Here is a 17181-nt window from a genome sequence, read left to right as displayed (position 1 = left end):
CACGCCCCTCCCTCAAATAAATAAATATACTATTTTTTAAATAAATATACTATTTTTAAATATATGTGAAAATAGAAAATAGTTGGAAAAAGGCAGGGACTCACAGGAATAGGAGGGAGACAAGAGAGAAGTGAGTACGACTGAAATATATTATGAAGACATATTAGCTCATTGTACTGCACGATCCTGCTTACTTGGTTTTCTTGGGACAGGTCTCATGATATGGCCCAAACTAGTCTCAAACTCAGGATCCTCTTGCCTCAGTTTCCAGAGAGTAGGATAAAAAAAATTCATCACCACATCAAGCTCAGAGAAATTTCCTGGCTTATTAAAAGTTATATGTAAAAAATTCCAACACACACACACACCTTACTTTATTAGAGAAATTTTGACTGGGCACCGGACACATGTCTTTAATCCCAGCACTTGAGAAACATAGGCAAGCCAATCTCTATGTGTTCCAGGCCAGCCAAGGGCTACAATAGTAAGACCCTGTCTCAAAAAAACCCAAATGAGCTAAGTGGTGGTGATGTAAGCCTTTAATCCTAGCACTTGGGAGGCAGAGGCCAGCAGATCTCTGTGAATTCAAGGCCAGCCTGGTCTACAGAGCTAGTTTCAGTCAGGGCTGCACAGAGAAACCCTGTCTCAAAAACAAAACACCCAAATAAAAAAGAGAGAGAGAAACATTTTGGACATGTTCCTTTAAGACTAGGGATAGTGATCTACTGCACCTGACACCTAGTACTCATCTCTCTTCCCTCTTCTTCCCCACTTCTATCCCTACACTTTGCACTGGTGATGGAACCCAAGGTGTCGCACATGCTAAGCATACGTTCTACCTGAGTTAGACCCGCAGTCAGCCCTCAATATTAACTTGAACTCCTAATCATCCTGCTTCCATCTCCTGAGGGCTAGTATTACAGGCCGTGTGCTATCACACCTAAGTTGACCCTGAATGAATAAATGAGTGAGTAATAAGCAAACAAATAAACACACACACTTTTTTGGTTTTTTTTTTTTTTTGAGACAGGGATTCTCTGTGTAGCTCTGGCTGTCTTGGCATTCACTCTGTAGACCAGGCTGGCCTCAAACTCTGAGATCTGCCTGCTTCTACCTCCCAAATTCTGGGAGTAAAAGTGTATGCCATTACCACTGTGCTAAATATTCTTTTTTAATTTTAATATGCATTGGTGTTTGACCTGCATGTATTTTGAAGGAGTAAGATCTACTAGAACTTGAGTTACAGACAGTTGTGAGTTGTCATGTGGTTGCTGGGAATTGAACCTGGGTCCTCTGGAAGATGAGCCAGTATTCTTAACCACTGAGCCACCTCTCCAGCTCCTGGGTTGAATATTCTTAATTATAAAAATCTCTTATGTGAGCCAGGCGTGGTGACACATGCCTTTAATCCCAGCACTCAGGAAGCAAAGACAAACAGATTTCTGTGAGTTTGAGAGCAGCCTGGTCTACAAAATAAATTTCAAGAGAACTAAGGCTATACACAGAGAAACCCTGTCTCGAAAAAAATTCCATGTGTGTTTGGACAGATGGCTCTGTCAGTAGAACTCTTGTTTCTAAAGCATAAGGACCTGAGTTCAAATCCCCAGAACTCAGATAAAAAAAAAAGCCAAGTATGTGCTTGTAATTACAAGCATGTGCTTGTAATCCAGTGATGTCAAAGCTGGGAGGAGATAGGTGGATCCCTGGAGCTCAATGGCTAGGTAGCCTAGCCTACTTGGTGAAATTCCAGAACAATGACAGTCCTACCTCAAACAAAATGTGGAAGGAACTCAAGTGTGGTACTCAGAGCGGCCTTCTAACCGACACAGTATGTCCACATACATGCACGTGCACAGCTCTACACATGTATACACACACATTGACATGGGTACATACATATACACTAACACACACACATACACATATAAATAAAATAAAATAAATTGGGGTTGAAGAGATGGCTCAGAGGTAAAGAGCACTTATTGGACATGGATGCTGGGAACTGAACTCTTACCTCTCAAAGAATGGCAAGTGCTCTTAAAAGCTAAGCCACCTCTCCACTTTCCTAGTGATTGCACTTTAACAGAGTAAGTTATTACTTAAGCAAACAAGTAGATTTTTATGTCATTTAAAAGTAGGAGGAGTGTTAATCCCAGCACTTGGGAGGCAGAGGCAGGTGGATCTCTGTGAGTTCGAGACCAGCCTGGTCTACAAGAGCTAGTTCCAGGACAGGCTCCAAAACCACAGAGAAACCCTGTCTCGAAGAAAAAAAAAAGTAGGAGGAGTGGGAGGGAAATGGGAGGAGGGGATGAGGTGGAAATTTTTAATAAATAAATAAAAAAAAACCAAAGACAAAAAAAAAAAAAGTATGCTTCCTTGGAGCTGGAAAGATGGCTCAGCAGTTAAGAGCATTTACTGTTCTTCCAGAGGACCCAAGTTCAACTCCCAATACAGAAATTTGATGCAATCTCAATTAAAAGTCCTGTGTTTGAGGTGATTTCTTTAAAGTTTGGAATCTTGGGGGATGGAACCCAGGGTCTCATATATACTAAGCACAGGCTCTACCACTCAGCCTTTGATTAGTTTTTACGTGGAATAAAACGCCACAAATGGCTAAATCAAGTTTGAAAAATAAGAGCAAAAAGAGAACTATTAAGAAACTGTATAAATACACAGTAATAAAAACAGTAAGATTATGGTATAGGAATAAGCAAAGAGATAAATGGAACAACCTAGATCATTTGTATAAAACCACAGTAATAAAAATAGTAAGATTATGGTATAGGAATAAGCAAAGAGATAAATGGAACAACCTAGATCATTCAAGATGGAGGGAACCCGAGCAAAAATGAACTATTTAGGAGATGGTATTCAGCAAACTGCCCGCTATAAGAATGAAAGCAAACTAAAACCTATCTTATAACATATTCAAAACTGGATTGTAAATGAGCTAAAGAGGGGCTGGAGAGATGGCTCAGTGGTTAAGAGCATTGCCTGCTCTTCCAAAGGTCCTGAGTTCAATTCCCAGCAACCACATGGTGGCTCACAATCATCTGAAATGAGCTCTGATGCCCTCTTCTGGCCTTCAGGCAGACACACAAGACAGAATATTGTATACATAATAAATAAATAAATGAATGAATGAATGAATAAATAAATAAATGAGCTAAAGATGTGAATGCAAAAGGTTAAGACTATCTGGGATAGGAAAAGAAAAGATTCTGAAATGACAAATATGGCAAGATCTGGTCATGGAAGTACATCCCTCTAATCTTAGCACTTGGGAGGTAGATTTTTATGCGTTCGAGGCCAGTTGGGTCTATATAACAAATTCCAGGACAGTAAGAGCTTCGTAGTGAGACCTTGTTCCAAAAAAGAGGAAGCACGAAAGTAAGGATTTATTAAGAACAGATCATCAGGAGACCAAGGGAAGAAGATTACCACAAGTCTCAGGTCAGTCAGTCTGAGCTATATGGTGGCTTCCAGGACAGCATGGATTATAGTATGAGATCCTGTCTCAACAACAACCACAAAAACAACAGTATCTATTCTTGGCAGGCACACACACATTAAGTAAAATGTAACATGTACACCTCATGGTGCCCTTGCAACCAATTAGAGACAAAACATTTTGTATATTAATGACAATAGGGACAGCTAAAATATACAGTGCTGAGTAATATGGAGTTCAGGAGACAAAAGGAATACTGTAGCACTATGCTCTTTATAAGAATTAAAAACAGACACTTGAGATAACACCATTTTAGAAGGATACATATTAAGTACAACAGAGCTGATGCCTACAGAGGTGGGAATTGGGAATAAATTGAAGAAATAAAAAAACAAACCAAACACAGTAAGAGGACGCCTTGAGATGACTGATCTTTGATAAAATCTATTTAGAAATGGAAAATGTGATTAACTCAAACCTCTACATTTCGGATCCCCTAAAAACCAAAAGAAAACCAGTAGTTTTACTACTTGGCAACATAGTCCAAGGAAGTATAGCTACCTGAAGCTAAGTCACATAGTAGTTGTAGTGATTATGGTTGACAATCAAATTAATCTTCTCCTAAGCAAGTACTGTATTGAACTTAACACTTCACACATGCTAAGTAAGAGTTCTACCACTGAGTATATTTCTAGCCACCAGATGCCTTTCAAAAGATAGTTTTAAAAGGAGGCCAGTGCCAGGCATGGTAGCACATGCCAGTTCCAATATCCAGGAGGCTTGCTGGTGATGGTGTTTGCAATGAGTTCCAGGTAGATAGAAACTACATGGTGAAACCCTATTTCAAAAATAAATAACTATGGGTTGGAGAAATGGCTCAGCAGTTAAGAGCACTTGATTGCTCTTCCAGAGAACCCAGGCTCGATTTCTAGCACTTACATGGTGGCTCACTCACAACTGTCTGTAATTCCAGTTCCAGAGGGCCCAATGCCCTCTTCTGGTGGCACCAGGAACACACGTGGTGCAAAGACACATGCAAGCAAAACATTCATGCACAAAAAATAAATAAATAAAATGGTATTTATAAGCTGGATCTGGTAGTATAGGCCTGCAAACTCAGAGACTGAGGTTGGACAGTTGCAAGGTCTGGGCTACAGACTGAGTACAAACAAGCCCAAACTGGGCAATTTACAGTCTATCTCAGAATAAAATGTAAAGGGCTGAGAATATAAAATAGCTCAATGGTACAGAATGTGCTGAGTTGTGCAACCTAGGTTCAATCTCCAGTCCCCAGTAATCCATCCCACAAAAAGACATTTCAAAAACTGCTTTTTCTCCAGTGTTTCATAAATTTATTAACTAGTTTTCCAAGACAATGTCTCATGTAGCACAAGTTGGTTTTAAATTCCTGATCCCCCTGCCTCCACCTCCCAAGTGCTAGGATTACAGGTATACATCACATATCCAGCAAACTTATTTATTTGTTTGTTTGTTTGTTTGTTTGTTTGTTTCGAGACAGGGTTTCTCTGTGGCTTTGGAGCATGTCCTAGAACTAGCTCTGTAGACCAGGCTGGTCTCGAACTCACAGAGATCCGCCTGCCTCTGCCTTCCAAGTGCTGGGATTAAAGGCGTGCGTCACCACCGCCGGGCTTCCAGCAAATTTATTAAGAACAGACTTTCTCAATCTTAAATTCGGTTTGCCTTCTGGGCTCTTTTAAAATATGATGGATAGGTCATTTACTTCAGAATCACCCGGGGAAATAATCTACCAGGATCTTGTACTTACACCCACAAATCTTTAAATTTTACCAAGTATCCTAAATGTTTGTTTGGTATCAGAGTTGAAAAGCAAAATAAAAGCATATAAGTCCAGTGAGATGTCACATTCCCAGCTACTCGGGAAGATGAATTTGAGTATCACTTGCACCTAGGATTTTGAGACAAGCTTATCCAACAGAGCAAGACCCATCTTAAATCCAAAACAAAGCACCCTGTATGAACTGGATAAGCTGTCACTCCAGTTCTCTTAAGAAGCTGAAGTTAGTCAGTATGGACTATGAAGGGAAACTGTGTCTCAAGACAAAACAAAACCCACCCTTCACAGGCCTGGAAGGTGGCTCTGTTAGTAAACTGCTTGTGGTTTAAGTATGAGGGCCAGTGCTCAATTCCCCATCACCCATATAAATACACCAGGTGTGATACATGCCTGTAATCCCAATGCTGAGGAGGTAGACAAAGAGGACTCCCCCAGGCTTGTTGGCCAACCAGTATAGCTAAATCTGGGAGCTCTGGGTTTAATGAAAAACTCAGCCTCAAAAAATAACAGGGAGAGCAATTGAAGTAGATACCTGACATCACTCTCTGGCCTCCTCACCCATACTAACAAGAAACCTATCCTCACATCCAGCCATGGTACTCATCAGGCTGTTTGGCAATCACCTGTAAACTATGTGGTCTGCCTTGTAAGACCATACACAGCAAGACAGTCTCTCACAAGGAGACCTACAATCATTATGTCTCGTTCATCTCTGCATTCTTGGAGCATAGAAACCACTCCTTTGCTGTGTTGTCTCTTCTGCCTAGAAGTTAAGTGTCCCTCAGCATCATTCCTGGATTGGTGTTCACATGGGGGCACGCTTATAGTGCTTGGGCACAGAGGGAATGGAGAACTCACCGTCTTTCATACTCCATGTCCTGATAGGATCTTCGGGAGCTGTTGGGGCCCCTCCTCAGTTGCTGGCTCCTTTTCACTTCCCAGCCACCCCCACTGCTGCCACCATGATCTGACAGCCTGGGTGATGCCTCCTGCAGAGACTCTGCAGAGAATGGAAGGAAGAAAAGGGTCAAGGCAGTTAGTGCAAAGAAGACCTCCTTGAGAGAATGTCATTGTCAAGGTTCTCTACTGTCCTGTAGCCCAGGGACATTGTTTTCTACTTCCTTGTGCTCCTGTCAATCAATGCAGGAAGACAGCCCCCATTTGGCTCTCTCCTTCCTTTCCCCACAAACATAAGGCAAGATTCTACTGCCCCAGAAAACAGTAAAGCCCTTATCAAACAAAGAGCATCTTACAGAGATTTGGTGGTACCACCGGCTATGTGATCAAGGCTTTGCATTCTTATTCTTAGATCAACTGCTGAATGATCTACTTGGAATAAGGCATAAGTCACAGAAACAAGACCACAATAATTGGATGGGGATATAGTTGTTGAGACAGAACACATGACCAGCACAGTCATGTTCAAGGCCCTTGGGTCACATCCCCAGTATAACAAAAACAAACAGCAAAACACCAAAAGACAAAAGAGTAATAAAAGACTTCACCAATGGAATCCCAAGCACCTCCCCATGGGTCAAGGTATCATTTCATCCTCCCATGATGTTAGCTATACCCTAACAAGGCAGTTAGAAACTTTGAAAGGCTTTTGGAGGGAGGGAGGGAATGTGTGTAGGGGCTAACTTGGCAAAAAGACAGCTGCCACCTCCCTGGGCTCCTGGCCAACAGAGCTCTGGTCGTCATACAGCAAGTGGCTCAGCCATGATGTGATGTGCAGCCAGGTCCCCAGGTGGATCCCTCTCCCCAGGGATCATAGGCTAAGTTTTCAAGAGGCAAAAGAGCAGGCCTCTTTCTGAAGTGGTTCCAAAACATCTTGTTCTACAGAGTTGAAGGGAGCAGTCACTTCATCCAACTTTTGGGGCTGCCCCAAGAAGTACAAGTCCTGAGAGTGATGTGACCCAACCAGGGATGGGAATTATCCCTGAATCTTCAGCTGCCACCCACTGTACAGGAACCAAGGAAAGCAAGGCCGTTAGAGTACCGGCCTAACACTAGGCTGCCACCACACCTTTCCTTCAAGTACACATGTTCCTATTTTCTCTTCCACCTCAAACCACAGGAAACCAGCTAACTGCTCCCAGATGGGGGAAAACAGTTAACCAGGAACCCTAATGACTGAGAACCTGATGCAAACCCCTCAATGGCAAAAGGGTGAGTCAAACATTGTCATATATACAGCACAGATAAGAATCAAAGTTACAGGCGAGCCCCCAAATAACCAAGGGCCAAGATCACAGAAGGTAACCCACAAGAGACATAATTAAACAATTCCCCTTTTAATATTTGAATGTCAGTGTCAAGATACAACTCCCAAAACAATAAAAGTCGCATCTATATTTCTCTATCCACCGCACCCTTCCCAGCATTCAATAAATAGGTTGGGGTCGGCCAGTAACACGACAGTTTCCTGACCGATAAGGACTGGAGGTCAGATACACACTCCAAGGATAAAAACCGTAGTCGCTTTCTCTCTCCGCGCTCGCCACCCCCCATCCCCGCCACATAAATGAATAGAGGTTGCAACAGAGTATTTCCGCGTGGATAATAAGTAACACAGGACACAGCCAGCACACCCCTGCTCTTAGAATACCCCAGCAAAGTCGCAGACACGCACTTCCAAAAGATAAAAGTTCGGTGGAGCAAACACAGTAAGTCACAGTACCCCACTCCCATCTGTCCCTCCCTTCCCCCACCCTCGTGCACCCATCCCATGTTCCAATCGCGCACGCGCTTTTGCTTTCATAAGTGGGGGGACACCCTCTCTCAGGTGCATCCCTCAGCTCTGTGAACCCCGAAGTGTGCAGTCCGTCCCCGCGCCTCTTCTATGTATACCGCACCACCACCCCCTGGCACACTCCCTTACCTCGGCCCCCGCCACCCGAAACAGCGCTCACCTTCTCGGCCCGGGCTGTCAAGGGAGGGCTCCCAGGCATCACCTCCGCCAGCCGCCACCTCCTCCAGAACTGCTAGTTCAACGGGAGCCGATTGCGTGCAACAACTAAGTCCAAGGCTAGTGGCAAAAGAGGGGAAAGGGGGAGGGGAGACGCGCCCGACGCGCTGCCCTCCCAAGGAAACTCAGTGCCGCCTTATTCCAGCCGGCTGCAGTCACCGACACAAAATGGCGACGAGGAGACGGGAGCCGGCGCTCCGACCACCATCCACCTACTGAGGGAGCGCGCTCTGGCTGGCCTTGACGATTGGTTGCCGTCCGCCATGGGCTGGTCCTGGCCTTCTCTGATTGGCAAGCATATGCTACCTCCCCATTCCGTGAGAACGCCCGGGAGTCCAGAAAAAAGAGTAGCTATTGGCTACCACTACGAGGCCCGCTTTTTAGAGCTTGCTTTGCCGTGAAGTTGAAAGACAAGCAAAAGCCCCACCTCTTTCCCCACAAGGCCGTGTAAATGTCACTACTTTCTTCTTATGAAGAAAATAAACAGACCTCTCAAGACCAAATTTCTCCCAGCCTGACAGAAAGGATAAAGTTGATTTGATGACGACACAATGTGGGAAGTAAAACAGAGTCCTCACCTCGCCACGCTCGAAAACAAACTTAGAACAAGGATCTATTTAGCGAGGTGAGGGCGGAGCGACAAAAATCGCGCTGGGATCAACCGCGCAGCTGCGCACTTCGCATTTCCGTGTTTCCCCCCCGCCCCCCCCATCCCCGACTCAGCTTCACAAGCTGTCATGGCGGCCAGGCTGTTAAGTTTATACGCTCGGCGCCTTTTGGCAGCAGCGGCTATACGAGAGCTCCCGGCTGCCCGCGTTCGCTGGGAATCCTCCAGGGCTGTAATCTCCCCGTCTGCTGTGGAGAGAAAGCGGTCACGAGAACCGACCACACTCTGGCAGGAGGACCCAGAACCCGAGGACGAAAACCTCTACGCGAAGGTGAGAGGGAGTGGGGGGCGGGGGAACGGGTTGCCGCAGGGGCCAATCCGGGACCTAGCAGACCGGTGTCGAAGAGGTGTCGAAGAGATCGTTCTCCGGCTCGAGGCTTGCGCCGAAGACAAGATCTTTAAAGATTCATAGTTTTGGCCTGTTTTCCCCTTTTTTGTTTTGTTATCTTCGGTCTAGGACTCAAAGGAGGATTTGCTTTGCTTGTAGACAGAAATCACACTTAAAGTGGGCAGTGCCCAAAGCGCGTTAGAAATCAGGATAATCCTAAATTCTGGGATGGCATGTGCTCGGTTCCTGTGTAAACACTTTGTATCTATGTTCAAAAACAGCGTGATTTTGGGGTAGACGCTACTACTGTTACCATTATGCAGATGAGGATATCGAAACAGTTAAGTTGCTTGCTCAAGATCACATAACTTAAGTAGGAAGTGGAGCTGATATTTGAATTTAGGATTATTTGAATTCCCGTGCTTTATGAATAACAGAGACCATGAAGTCAGACACCCTGGGTTGAGATTTATTCACTTGTATGACCTTGGGCAGGTAGTTTATAGTTTCTTTGTAGAGTGAGAAAAGGACAGCTAAAATGGAATTGCTTCATATGATTAAATGAGTCAGAATGGTCACAACAGCTCCGGCCACTTCAGAAGTACTCAGAGTTAGAAGATGTTTATTATTGCCATTTGCACCTTACTAGGATATGTGAGGTTTGTGTATTTGAAAAGGCCTGGTGTATAAGTATTTCATCAACACTAACCTCTGGTTGAGGGGCTTAAATATATAGAGTGCTATAGGGTAAGTGGACCCATAGGAAATTACCAACATTCAGCCATTTTTGAACCTTTATAAATAGCACTTCCCAAGGGTACAACTTAACAGACAGGGTGATTAGGTAATGTTTCCCAAACAAGTAGGTGAGGCCAATTACTCCTTTGGAAATAAAGTTAAAACCTTGGATGAGGGGAGGGGCATGGATCCAGCTCTGATTAGATTTAGAGGAAGCACTTTCTAGGTAGGGGGGAAGAGCAAATATCAAAGCCCTTTGTTGGGAAGGAACTTCACAAGCTAAGAATAGGAAAGATTTTAGTGAGGAATAAGAAGTTGGTTTGAGGGCAGATTAGAGACCAGACCACGCAAGGCCAGCATATATTTTTATTATGCAGGAGGAAGCCCTTATTGATCTTTCCCTCTCCTCAGAACCCAGACTTTCACGGCTATGACCAGGACCCTGTGGTGGACGTCTGGAACATGCGAGCTGTCTTCTTCTTTGGTTTTTCCATCGTCCTGGTCTTTGGTACCACTTTTGTGGCATATCTGCCTGACTACAGGTATGGGGTTTTCCAAGAGAGCAGAGTGAGTAGAAGCAGGAGCAAGCGTAAAGGTTGAAGGAGTCTCTGGCCAGAATCCTTGCCCTGCATTGATTGGTGGGATATGGGGTGCTGAGGAGGGGAACTGGTGTCTAGTGAGGCTCTCTCACATAGACCACGCCTGTTGCTGCTTCTAGGATGCAAGAGTGGGCCCGCCGGGAAGCTGAGAGACTTGTAAAATACCGAGAAACCAACGGCCTCCCCATCATGGAATCCAACTGTTTTGATCCCAGCAAGATCCAGTTACCAGAAGATGACTGATGAATTACTGAGTGGGGCTTAAAAAGCACTACTTTGTCTTCCCTGCCTGTTATTCTTCTGGTTCCTCAGAGTACCTTATTAAAGGGATTAAAAGAATGACTGGTTATTGTTGCTTTTGTTATGGAAGAAATTTATGGAAGTATGTGTGGCAAGCCTTACTAGGGCCACTGCTGCCTTTCTTGTTTGTCTAGAGCTATGCAACACTAAAATTTGATGGCTTAGTACTCTATTCCATGGCCCCGTGGGTTGCACAGTTAGGGGATTTGACTCCTCTTGGATCCCAGGTGGCTGCTGTTAGGTAGTAGCTAGGGCTAGAGTCATCTGAAGCACATCTGGTCTGGACAGCCAATGTTTCTGAAAAAACAAACATGCCTGCCAAACAGTCTTCAGCGTAGTAACCTGGGCTGCTTATAGCAGTGGTTCTCAATCTTCCATATTCTGCCAACCTTTTAATACAGTTCCTCATTGTGGTGACCCCCCCCAACCATAAGATTACTTTTGTTGCTACTTCATAACTGTAATTTTGCTACTCTTACAAATCGTAATGTAAATATTTTTGGAGATAGAAGTTTGTCAAAGGGGTTGTGATCCACAGGTTTAGAACTATCTTAGAGGGTAGTTGAAGGTTCTAGATGGAGATCCAGCATTTAGGAAAAAATTGACAGTAACTATTTATACAAAAAAACTACCACACTATAATCTTTCTACATTTGAATATGTGCTGAAATAACTGGTGGGCCACAGCAGAGTTTTTCCATTGCTGAATATGGGTATTTGGCTCCCCCCTGCTTTCTCTGCTTCTCTCTGGGGTTTGTGGCTTCTCTGCTTTCATCTTGTGTGTTGGCTGAATGCTTCTCTTTTCCCTTCTAATCTAATTATGGATGGTCTCCAACTTGACATACATGTAGACTAGGGTTGTAGCTCAAGGTTAAAATACTTGCTGAGTATGCTGTAGGTTCCATTTCAGCACCAAATACTCAAAAAAAATTGCATGTTTCTGCTTGCTTCTCTCTTTTCCTCTCCCTCTCGCCCCCTTTCCTCTTCCTCCTTCTCCCTGGCTAATAAGCATGTAAGGAAATAACCATCCCTGGCACTGAGATTTTTGTTTAGCAACTTACAGATTATGGAAACATCTTTTTTCACCCATACATTGTACCTTCATTCAAACTCTTGTTTGCTTTTTTTGAGATAGGATCTCATATAGCCCAGACTGAGATCGAACTCATATGGTAGCCAAGAATGACCTTGATCTCCCAATCCTTCGATCTCCTAAACACTAGGATTATAAGTGTGTACCATGTCTGGCTCACTCAAACTCTAAGCATTATTTTGACTAAAATTTGCAGGCGTAGGCTTTTGTAGGATTTTTATCATTCATCATGGTAGGTATCATCTGCATTGTAAAGCTTCTAAAATTTTTATAGGTGTCCTGGCCCTTATAACCCCATATGATTTCCCATACTTGCTTCTTTGGGTGTTGCTCCCATGCTTTTCATATGTGTTTCTAAATCTGTAAAACACTCAGAGGTTAGTATTATATATAATCTATGTAATGAAATTACATTTTTGTGTGTGTGTGCATGCTTCAGAAGACAACTTGCAAAAATTGATTTCCTCTTTCTGCCATGTAGTTTACAGGGCTAGAACTCAGGTCATCAGGCTTGGTGATAGGAGCCTTTATCTACTGAGTTATATATCACTTTCCCTATACCACTTTACAAAGGGTAGTCAGGATTATTAAAGGCCCAATACTTACCATTCTAAGCAAGTGCCAATGATCTCAGGAATCAGCTGCTAAGGGGATAGTTAAGAAAAATTTTACCAAGGTCCAATACAGAATGAAAAGATTCCATTACTTGTATCATTTTCTCGAAAGATCAGAGGTAAATTAATGACTTGATGGGAGGCACTATTTGAGTTATCCCTCCACAATGCACAGTCATTCTCCATGAGCCTTTTTGCCTCATCCTAGAATATGCCATGGGACTCCATATGTCTCCCATCTCTGAAGAACTAAGTGGAGCTGACTCTTACTGCTTCGAACAGCTTGAAGCCAGGGGGATGTAGGGCTACACTCTCATCTTCTGTCTATAAGGCTCCACATACTTGACAGCCTTTAGGCCAATGCTACAGCTGGCTTCTGCCTCGCCATTGACCATATTTGGCTGCTGAAAGGGCCCCAAGCTAGATAAATAATCTCTACTTGGCATACTTTATTTTATTGTTCTTAATTATGTGTATGTGTGTGCCAGTAGGTAGTCATGGACGCCAGAGGTATCATCTCCTTGGAGCTAGTGTTACAGGTGAGTCATCCAATTGGGTGCTGGAAATTATATTTGGGGACTCTCTTCAAGAGCGATTTGATCTCTTAGCCACTGAGCCATTTCTCCAGTATCCAGTATACTTTTAAAAATTATATATTCATTTTATATGTATGTCTATGCAAAATGTGTGCAGTGCCCATGCAGGCCAGAAGAGGGTATTTCCTGGAACTGGAGTTAAACAGTTAGTTATGAGCCACCACGTGGCTGCTGGAAATTGAAGCCAGGTCCTCTGAAAGAGCAGCCAGTCCTCTTAACTGCTGAGGCATCTCTCCAATCCCATCCCCAGCATACTTTCTTTTTCTACCCTTTCTTCTTCTTTTTGTTTTTGTTTCTTGAGACAAGATCTCACTATGTGGGTGGCCTAGAACTCACTCTGTAAACCAGGCTGGCCTTGAACTCACAGAAATCCACTTGCCTCTGCCTCTGCCTTCTGAATGCTCAAGTTAAATACATGCACCACCCTCCTAGCCTCACTTTTTGTTTGTTTTGTTGTTTAGATGGTCTCACTATGTAGCCCTGGCTGTTCTGGAACTTGCTCTGTAGACCAGGCTGGCCTCAAACTCACAGAGATCTGCCTGCCTCTCCCAGTATACTTTCTTACAGACAGGAGAGAAACGTGTAGTTAACTCTAGGTAAGTGTAATTGCCTACTCCTGGAACAAGCCATGTTAGGATTGCTCCCATGGATGCTACCTGCACCCTGGGGTGGCTTAGCTTCAGTTAGTTGTATGTCTCTTCACCTACAGTAGAGATAATGTAACTGTTCCTCCCCAAATTCATCATTGTCATGTCTCCGGGTGCCAAGTGTTGCATTAACTTTTCCTGGGGAGACAAGAACAAGCATATTATCTATTCACTCCAAATAGTTCACCAAGGACAAACTGTGGGGAGCTGAGGAAGCCCTGCGTGTGTGAAGTCCTGAGTGAATGTGTGCTGTTAACATAGCTATGGCCATGTCAAGGACCCCGATACCTCAAGTCCATGGGAAAATGGTAAAGCCTTTCCCAGGCCTAGCTTGGGGAAATGACAAAGGCTTCTTTCTTCCTGGTCCAAGTGCAAATGTTGATGGTGTATACAGAAAACGTCCACTATAGCTTTCTCCACAGTTCCATATTTACATTCGGAAGACTCCTACCCCTACAGAGACTGCTCCTACTGATATTAGCTAATTCTGTCTTCTTCATTCAGCTATATTCCATAAATCCTGGCTCCTTATTTATCTGGATGCAATAATACCTTCTCTCATATAATAAGCAAGCCATGCTTCTTAGAATACCATGTATGGTTTCTCCATCAGAGAGCCCAATCTACCAGATTCCAGCTTTTCTGTGTGTTTGTGTTTTCTTCACTCCATTGCTGCCCCAGTCAAGTCCATCCTTGGAGAAATGTACTGGAGAAACATTTTCACCCAAATCTAGCTTGGTAAACCTGTAGGTTTAATTGGGGGTTACTTACAGGATCATAGGTGAGGGGTTCAACTGTTTTCATTTTAAGATAGCAATGGCAATTCCAAGCCTGGAGAACAGCATTCCACCGGGATATAAATTCTAGAGGGACTGGTGTCAGGTGCATTCTGCTCAAAGCAGTGCTCAGCATAGTGTGTGCTTGATGAGCATTTGATTCATTATCATGTCTCAGCCTTTTAGCTAATATGAAGTTTTGTATCTATTCTTAACCAGTTTACTATCTGACATGTCCTTTATCTGAGGAAAATGTACTAAATAAATTTTTTCTATTTTTTTTAATTTATTTAATTTTTATTGAAAATTTCCACCTCCTCCCACTTCACTCCCCTCCCCCCACTCCCCCTTCCCCCCCTCTCCAGTCCAAGGAGCCATCAGGGTTCCCTACCCTATGGGAAGTTCAAGGTCCTCCCTGCTCCCCTCAGGTCTAGGAAGGTGAACATCCAAACAGACTAGGCTCCCACAAAGCCCATCCATGCAGTAGAATCAAAACCCAGTGCCATTGTCCTTGACTTCTCCATCAGCCTCCACTGTCAGCCACATTCAGAGAGTCCGGTTTGATCACATGCTCCATCAGATCCAGTCCAACTAGCCTTGGTGATCTCCCATTAGATCAGTCCCGCCATCTCAGTGGATGGACGCACCCCTCGCGGTCCTGACTTCCTTGCTATGTTCTCCCTCCTTCTGCTCTTCATATGGACCTTGGGAGCTCAGTCCAGTGCTCCAATGTGGGTCTCTGTCTCTATCTCCATCCATCACCGGATGAAGGTTCTATGGTGATATTCAAGATATTCATCAGTGTGGCTATAGGATAAGGCCAGTTCAGGCACCTTCTCCTCTGCTGCCCAAGGAACAAGATGAGGACATCTCTAAATGAAATTTTTAAATTTTTTTTATGATTTATTTATCTTTATTTTATGTGCATTGGTGTAAAGGTGTCAGATCCCCTGGAACTGGATTTTCAGACAGTTGTGAGCTGCCATGTGGGTGCTGGGAATTGAACCCAGGTCCTCTGGAAAAGCAGTCAGTGCTTTTAACCGCTGAGCCATTTCTCCAGCCCTCTAAATGAATTTTTTTAAACAAGGAGATGGAATAGCTGGTTCTGTCCATTCCATGCATGAATCTGGTATTATAAAACCCCTAGAAATTAATTCCTTTGGGGGATTTAAAAAATTGTTTTATTACCTCTTGTGTAGATGACACTGATCTATCCATGATCTTCTGGCTTATAGATCAAGAGTGAATGCCTCTTGTTCTCCCAAGTTCTACTTCATCAAGTTCTCAGCCCTTGAGAAGTTTTCATTCTTAGCTATACATGAATTAAATCCTAAAACCTAGAGGTAGCAATTATAAAAAAAAAAAGGCACAGAAAGGAAAGGCAAGTTCCCAGTGGACTGTCAGGTTGACACTAAGCATTTTATTCTTGTCACATGATCTACGATACTGGTTTCATGAAGATGAGGGAAGGAAGAATATGGTCAAAGTATATGACTTGCTTGAAAGAAATTGTCTGTATAAAACTCAACACTACATACAATAAATATATGTTACATATTCATTAGGGGAAAAGCAGTCTCCTTGCTCTGATGTTCAAAGTGCAATTTTTCCCAATAAACTTTAAAATTTTTTTTTATGTCCATGGATGTTTTGCCCACATGTATGTATTGCACCACATGCTTGTCTGGTGCACAAAGACAACAAAAGATGGGATCCTCTGAAACTGGATCGTGAGCCTGCATGTGGGTGCTGGGACTCAAACCTAGGCCCTCTGGAAGTATAACCAGTGCTTTTAACTCCTGCCCCTGCAAAAACTGTTTTGTCAAGGCAGGTTTTCACTATGTAGCTCAGGCTGACCTTGAATTCTGTGATTTTCTTGCCTCAGCCTCCCAAGTACTGGGATTACAGGTATATGACACTATTCTGGCTCAGTAGAATTATTTATAAAATTTAATGCACAGAGAGGAAAATGCCTACAAAGCTCATTTTCTTTTTACAAATTAACCACAGCTATGTGATTAGCTCAAGAAACAATATGAGGTCAGGTTGTGGCAGTGCACACCTTTAATCCTAAGCACTTGGGAGACAGGCAGGCGAATCTCTGAGTTCGAGGCCAGCTTGGACTACAGAGCAAATTTGAGGACAGCTAGAGTTGTTACACAGGGAAACCCTGTCTTGGAAAACCAAAAAGGAAACAGAATACAAGGTCGACTTATTATTATTGTGTGTGTGTGTGTGTGTGTGTGCACAAGTCTGAGCAAGCACATACATGTCCAGAAATGAAGGTCAGAGGACAACTTTGTGGAATTTGTTCTCTCCTTTTAATATAGATTCCAGGGATTGAACTCAGATCACCAGGCTTGTATGGCAAGCACTTTTGCTTGCTAAGACACCTTGCAGGCACACTCTCCTAACTTCAAAACTATAGACGCTGTCGATTTTTTTCTTAAAGCTTTTACTTTGAGACATCATGGAAATAAACCATACAGGGGCACATAGAAAAGACGTGATTACAGAATGAAGTTAACACATCAATGACTGTCAGCTGAAGTTCTGGGAGTTTGATATGATCCAGGGCCTGAAAGAAC

At 43.5% G+C, this 17181-nt stretch overlaps 2 protein-coding genes across 5 annotated transcripts in view; one reads left to right on the top strand and one right to left on the bottom strand.

The window, feature by feature from the left end:
- Rbm10 (RNA binding motif protein 10) overlaps positions 1-8504 on the bottom strand; it is a 31725-nt gene extending 23221 nt beyond the window's left edge. For 2 of the 4 annotated variants that reach the window (XM_057759226.1, XM_057759227.1), the window contains exons 1-2: positions 8180-8501; positions 6126-6267 (exon numbers count right to left, since the gene is read on the bottom strand). In XM_057759226.1, coding sequence (XP_057615209.1) covers positions 6126-6142 — 17 coding nt within the window. In that variant the 5' untranslated portion in view covers positions 6143-6267; positions 8180-8501. Of the gene's footprint in view, positions 1-6125; positions 6268-8148 lie in introns of those variants that run through there. The other 2 variants (XM_057759230.1, XM_057759228.1) reach the window with 2 other exon arrangements.
- A 424-nt stretch (positions 8505-8928) lies between these two features.
- Ndufb11 (NADH:ubiquinone oxidoreductase subunit B11) lies at positions 8929-10909 on the top strand. Its single transcript, XM_057760170.1, has 3 exons — positions 8929-9173; positions 10380-10510; positions 10687-10909. The coding sequence occupies exons 1-3, from the start codon at positions 8973-8975 to the stop codon at positions 10808-10810; spliced, it is 456 nt and encodes a 151-aa protein (XP_057616153.1). The 5' UTR covers positions 8929-8972; the 3' UTR covers positions 10811-10909.
- Positions 10910-17181: the final 6272 nt, after the last annotated feature.

The sequence above is a fragment of the Chionomys nivalis genome, chromosome X (genome assembly GCF_950005125.1).
Source record: "Chionomys nivalis chromosome X, mChiNiv1.1, whole genome shotgun sequence".
Classification (NCBI taxonomy): domain Eukaryota; kingdom Metazoa; phylum Chordata; class Mammalia; order Rodentia; family Cricetidae; genus Chionomys; species Chionomys nivalis.
Note: the sequence above shows the minus strand (reverse complement) of the source record. Positions and strands in the feature narration are given on the sequence as shown.